Source organism: Phyllostomus discolor, chromosome 2 (assembly GCF_004126475.2).
Source record: "Phyllostomus discolor isolate MPI-MPIP mPhyDis1 chromosome 2, mPhyDis1.pri.v3, whole genome shotgun sequence".
NCBI lineage: Eukaryota > Metazoa > Chordata > Mammalia > Chiroptera > Phyllostomidae > Phyllostomus > Phyllostomus discolor.
This window is the reverse complement of record NC_040904.2, coordinates 88,505,760-88,512,438: the sequence shown is the minus strand read 5'-3', so window position 1 is coordinate 88,512,438 and position 6,679 is coordinate 88,505,760. Positions and strand designations below refer to the sequence as shown.

Below are 6,679 nucleotides of genomic sequence, written 5' to 3'. Positions count from 1 at the left end.
GAGGGTCAAAAAGGAACGCTTCTGATGAAATGGCAAACGGAAGAGATGACAGAGTGAAGGAGCCTGTGAAAGAACAATGTGATGAAAAGGCCTCTCGTGTCATGAAAAATATAACAAAGTCTAAACTAAGGTTTTAGCTGAGTGGTGAGCTGGAGTCATGGCTGCACAAACTCACCTCTTCTGCTGGCTCTGCACTTCCCCCTGGGCTCCTTTATGCTGATCTCTGCCTCGTGACCACCACTGCCCCTTTCCAGAATGGGAAGATTTTTCTCTACAAATTTGCCTAATGTGTATCCATATTTTAATACAGAAAGAACTCCTGCCCTGCCCCCATACCCAGCCCAGTCCCAACCTATCAATCTAAAAGGGTAAAGAGTGTGTTATAATGCCCATCTTTGTATACAAACCCCCAGCCCATGTGGGCAATTACTGTTGGGCAATAAATATATACTTAATCGGAGAATAGATGGACATTTTCAAAAAGCTTTTTACAAAATACCTGGAGGGAGGGAGAAGCACAAAAATACAATCAGCATAAAAATAGCTAATTTTTAAACTAGAGATTTTATTCTTAAAATAACTCAATGCTTTAGACTTAAAAGTAAGATAATTAATTTGTCCCAGCCTGCCTGGGACTTACCTGGTTTGAGTATTGGAAGTCCCAAGTCCTGCGAAATGATTCAGACCCCAGCTACCATGATGGTCGGTCACCTAGGCTGATGTCATCTCTTAAATGGTAGGTGCTAATTTATTTTTTATCAAGTGCAGCTAGATTTGGACCAACATGATCCTTTCCAGGTCAAGGTGAAAAGCTCACATCTCAACTGTCCCTCCCACATAAGGCTTTTCCACTCTTCATCTTTGCCTTGCTATCTAGGTAACTAAGATATATTTAATTCTGGAAATTGCATCATGTCAGTGCAAATGGGAGAGGTGGTTTATACAGACCTTAGTCTGAAAAAGTGAATGCGAATGCTAGAGCAGAGCAGGAGGAGCCATTTGGCTGTGATTCGAACAGAATGACAATACCTGTCAGTATTTAAACCTCTCTCTGAGTTCAGCTTTCTGACAGTAATGTTGTCTAAGTACCCTGTGAGCGATGGAGACAAGTAATCTGAACTTTACAGTTGCCCACAGGTGTACCTTTATTGCTGATTTATAAATTGTCATTCCAAGTCATCAATTTCTTTATGCCTGAGGTGTCCACATGTCTCTATTTGCTTGGGGTGGTATCAGATTATGTCTGTTGTCCAGGTTTAGTTATGAATAGCACCCTATTTTACTCTCAAAAGTGTTCCTGTATGAAAAAATATGTCCACGTTTGGATAATAAATGATATGCTCACCACACTTATGAGCATAGCTATCTGACTCTCAGATCCTAATCATCCCTGTACAAAGGGACAAATCAAGCACCTGGATGGTGAAAAGGAACACTGGGCCCAGATGTGAGGAAGGGACAGCAACGTGCAGACATCCCTGTGCCTCACCCCTCCTCTCCTCTGCTAGTTTTCCAGCCCTGCTCCCTTCTCTCTTCTGCCTCTTCAACATATTTGCTAGCAGATAAAAGTGTACAATAGGTCTCAGAATCTTTTGACAAAAATGCCAAAGTACCAATCTCAAATTTAATTTCCTCTCAATATATAGATTAACTCTAACCCTAAACCTAAAAGAACTACCTTTAATTTAGTATTCATCTATATTTCTCTATCATGATTAAAATATACCTCCTGTTTATTTTGCTGACAAGGTTAATTTTGTATACTCCTTTGGGAGTTTGGATTCTTTCATTTTCTATTTTAAGGTGTTGATATGACTGTGCTGTGACAAATGTGTTATTCTGTAAAATTCCAAAGCCATATGTACAACTTGAAACTAAAGGGACCCAGAGGATGGTGGGGGCATTGGGTTAATGGGTTCCCGAGGAGGAAGGAGGATTCTGATCCTTTGTTTGCTCAGGTGGGTCATTTTATTGGCTTCAGTTACCTCCCTCCGAACAGTTGGCAGGTCCTCTGTGCTCCTGGCACATCCAGTTTCCTCCTATCTAGTGTTGCTTTCTGCACATACTGCTTCCTTTATTCCCTTAAATATGCTAAGTGGTACAGACTAGCAAAGGGATTTACACAGCTGCGTGCACTGTACTTTGATGTGATTGTTTTTTCCTTGAAAGTTATATTAAGAACTACCTTTAAAAATCTGTGGAAGTACATACACATGCCCACACATTGAAACAGATCGGAATGGTATAAAATGAAAGGTAACTGTCCCCTTCTCCCACCCATATCCTGTTCCTACTTCCTAGATACCCATTTCTTAGGTATTCATGTATTCATCCAGGAAATTTGTACACATACCCACACATTTATGAGTATCTTCCATATCCAAAATCTATTTCCGAGCCCTTCTGTCTACTGAGTGCAGGCCACCAAGAAGCTGCACGGAGTGAGAGGAGGAAGATACAGTTCAGTTCTCTCACAAATATGGACTCACAACTTGTCTCCCTGACTACGGCTTCTCCCTATTTCAATCCACCACAAATATGCTTCCAGAGCCATTTTCCTAAAATACTGCTATCCTCGGGTCTCTGCCCAGAGTCTACAATGTTCCCTGCAGTCTGTTTCTACATTTCTCTGCCTAACTTTCAGAGCTTTTTTCATCTTGCTCCATTCAATCTATTCAAGTGTTTATTATTATTATTCTAAATGTTTGTCTACAGAAAAGATCAATGTTATCTTCTTCTCCTGGGAATTGCTACCCTCCATGCCATATCTGGGCATTTGTGCATGTGCTTCTCTCACCTTCTCGCCTGTCTACCTTGGGAAATGCCCCCACAGATTATGACTAGTTCTTGCATTATGCAGGTGAGGAAATTGAACTTCAATGGGACAAGTCATTTCCTACAAGCCACATTCCTATTTCCTGGCAGAGATAAAACTAACTCTTAGCCTGGACCACCAGTCTTTGCTTTAAACCACACTTCTTAGATTCCAGAGAATGGTATCACTGGATACACCCAAGTCACCACAAGAAAACGGTAGATTAAGTGTAGTGAAATGCATTACTTTATTAGGGGTGTTGATTACCACCCATGTGTGAGATAGAAAGGGATTACAGTCCATTTTGTAGGGGTGGGCCATGGCACTAATGAATTCTTGAGTGGGGCGCTAGAGCTAAGCAAATTTGGCAAGTCCTTCTCTACCTTTCCATCTGTAAAGTGGGGCTAATAATATGTGCCATGCAAGCTGGAGCAGAGAGAGCAAAGCCTAAGATTTTTGTTTTTTTGTCAGAAAGAATAATCTCTCATTTTGGAGTGTGGTGGCCCAGATGCCATTGCTTCTCCTCCATGTTGCCAAATGGAAAGTGTAAAGATTAATGATAAAATAAGTAAAGCATTTGGTATAGAGTGAACGAACAATCAATGACTTTAGCCCTGGTGATTTGCCCAGCAGCCCAGTCCCCCCAAAACTGAAAGTGTTTGAACACAGGAACTCCTCTACTCACACCCTCTCACTTCTTTCACCACACAACCTGCCCCCCCCCCCCCGCCCCCGCCTCCAGCACGTGCCTCCCCACCGTGGCCTTAGGCCAGCTTCCCGAATGTCTGTCTGCCAGGGGTTTTATATTCTGTCTGCTCCCAGACACTCATCTCTGCTGAGATACCTTTTCATTCCTTTACTCTCTAGTGCTGAACAGCTCTCAAAATAACATCTCCCCTCTGTCACCACCATCTGGCTACAATGCTCCATCTACCCTGATGCATCTAGACACCTGCAAGCCTTTCCTCCATGCTTAGCAGGGGACCTAGTGCCTCCATGTGACATTTCTCCTTCTGGCCCAGTCTCTCACCTGCTAAGGTCAGAAGTCTGCAGTTCAGGGCTGCATTATGACTTTCATGGACTCTAGGCACTTTTATCTTTGTGAACCCTTTCTTTCACAAAAAAAAAACACAGAAAAAATTGAATTTTACAGCTGGGTTGGTAATGAAGACTAATATAATCCAGGCTAGATTCATTATTTTATATGTATATATAATATTTATATTTTTTCTGATTTTAAAGGAAATTAAAATACTTTTTTAGGTCCCTAAAGGTATAATGGGCCACAGGCACTGTGCCTCATGGATAAATTGGCCCTGCTAGGTCAGGTGTTCTCAAGTCTAACTTTTGTCATAAACCTGAGACATGACAGAGAGGAGGAATCAAGGCAGTTCGAAAGAAGACTTCATCCCTTCTGGTCTATCTGTAGTGAATGGTTTCTCATTTTAGTGCCTGGTGCCTCATTTCCACTTTTTCTCCCTATACCTGTCTTCTGCAGAGTGAACACTTTCAGCTCCCTTTAGGCCTAGCACTGGGGTGGATCACTTTAAGAAGGATGGACATGTCAGAGCTTGGAGAGGCTGCGACCTTCCTCAGAACAAGCGAGGTAGAGCTGCTTCTGCTACAGGCCAAGGGCTTCGATGGTAAGATTCATGGTGGCTGCTGGCTTCACTTTATTTTACTGCTTCTAGGTGGCAATTGAGATAGTTAATTGTTGAGAGGGTGCATCAGTTCTGTAGCCTAATTTACTTGCTTGAGGTGTAACCCACATCTATGAATCTCTGACTGAGCAACTGAGGAGGTCAGAGCGCCCAGGAAGAGACGGAGGTTTGCAGAAAAGAGGAGTGCTGGGAGGTGGCCTAGGTGCAGGCTCTGCTTACTTGCCCCTACAACGTGCTTTATCTTCCAGGAAACACAATTATAATGCTGATATCTGCAGGAAGCACCCCAGATAAAGCCATTCTCAGAAACCTCTTAGTTGTCAGTGAATGCCATTGTAGAGTTATGGGACTGACACTTAGACAGTAGTTTGGGCTTGTTCACTGTGAAGAAAAAAGGAAAAGGCTCTGGGGAGGCAGGAAAAATAGAGGCTGTCTCTGGCTATCTTCAGAATTTACTAATGTTGGAACTTTGCCCTCTGGACATTTTCTAGGTCAGTACAGTCACTCAGCCAAACACTAAACAAAAGATAATCGGGAGACTAACTTACCATGATTAATAATTTCTTGGTAGTTACGGGCAAAAACAAAGGTTAATGAGGATTTAGCTTCAAAATAAAGGCTAAGTGCTACATGAAAATCTCTAAATAAATATTTTCCCCTCTCCCTTTCCATGTGCGGGCGGCATGGCCATCTTCTAAATTTCAGCTAATTGGGGATCTGGAATCAGATTCATAGTGTAATCTAGCATCAGGCCACCTACATATCTCAATTCCAAAATTATTCAATAGCAAGACATAAATACTGACTGAGAGTTGTTCTAGTACTCCTGTTTAGTCAACATTAGGCTTTAATATGACCAATTAGAATTCAAGCCGGTTATGTAGAACATTATATTTCCATCATAGACCAACTCTGGATCAGTGCCCAGTTTCCAGTCATCGAATTTCATTACTGTGATCGCATTTTAGAGTAGCTAATTATAATCCAACAAATCAAATATAATAACACAACTGTCCCTGAGGTCAGAACTGGTCATGCAGAAACTTATGGCAGGTAGTTAGATAACAAAGGACAAGACCATTGTGATGTCAGGGAGAAAATCAAAATCGAGCCAAAGCACTAGAGATAATTCAATGATACATTCAGTAGATTCAGTCAGCACTCTAAATAATTACTTAAAATATAACAAGCGCATAATTTTTAATTAATTTTTTGGCCAAATTATTCTTCCTCATAGAAATGTACTAACAACAAAAAGATAAGAGTCAGCAAAAGCTTTTCATCCTGCTGGGCTAGCAGACAATATAGGCAGCTTTTTTGAACTCAAGCCTAGTGAAATCAGTGTGATAAGAATACTAGGCAAGTAGTCTTGGGTTCACATTCCCTGTCCTTGATGTCCTCTAGCTGTGTAAGTAGAGCAAATCACTTCTTACTGAGCCTCAGTCTTCTCGTCTGTCAAGTTGTGTAACACTCTGCCTACCTTCCTCCATGAGGACCAAATGAGGCAATACATGGGAACAGCAAACACAGTGCAATAGGGAGATACCCAGGAAAAAAAACTAGAATTGCTGGGAGCCAGGGAGGAGGCATGCTTTTAGAGATAAAGACAAAATGCCATCTCAAGCAAAATGTAAATGATTTTTATATAAGGACAGGGAAAAATCTATTTAAAATAACCATAAAACTGAATATAGTATTACTCCAATTTTGATCCATGTCCTAGAAAAAAGACTTGAAAGAAATGCTTCATATAGATAATAGTGTTTTCTATTATCTATAGATAACAGCTTTCAAATTTTCTCCAGTAACACACGCAACTATTATATTGGGAATAATATTTAATCATCTAAAAATACACAATCATAGAGACAAACCTCCTGAGTTTACAGATGATTAAACTAGAGCCCATAGAAATGAGACTGTTCTTTATATTTTGTTACTAGGAAAACCAGGACTAAAATCGAGGTGTCCTGACTCAAACCAATTGCTGTTTCCATTGCTTTCTCTGTAATTTTTTATGAATGCAAAGTATTAAGTTGACTGAGTTCATTTATTTCATTTTCAAAAATATCCTTATCAGGGACTGGATCCCAGATAAGTAAGGATCTCTGAAAAATTTGCTCTCCCACTGTTTCCAGAGGTGATAAAAAAATTGCTAACTAAAAGGCAAGTGATTAAGCCAATACTTGAGAGAAACAATGGA

At 40.8% G+C, this 6,679-nt stretch overlaps 1 protein-coding gene across 1 annotated transcript in view; it reads left to right on the top strand.

Annotated features, from left to right (window-relative positions):
• Positions 1-675: 675 nt before the first annotated feature.
• MYH15 (myosin heavy chain 15) overlaps positions 676-6,679 on the top strand; it is a 137,239-nt gene continuing 131,235 nt past the window's right edge. The window contains exons 1-2 of the mRNA XM_028502346.2: positions 676-702; positions 4,314-4,458. Of these exons, the coding sequence (XP_028358147.2) occupies positions 676-702; positions 4,314-4,458 (172 nt within the window). The remainder of the gene's footprint in view (positions 703-4,313; positions 4,459-6,679) is intronic.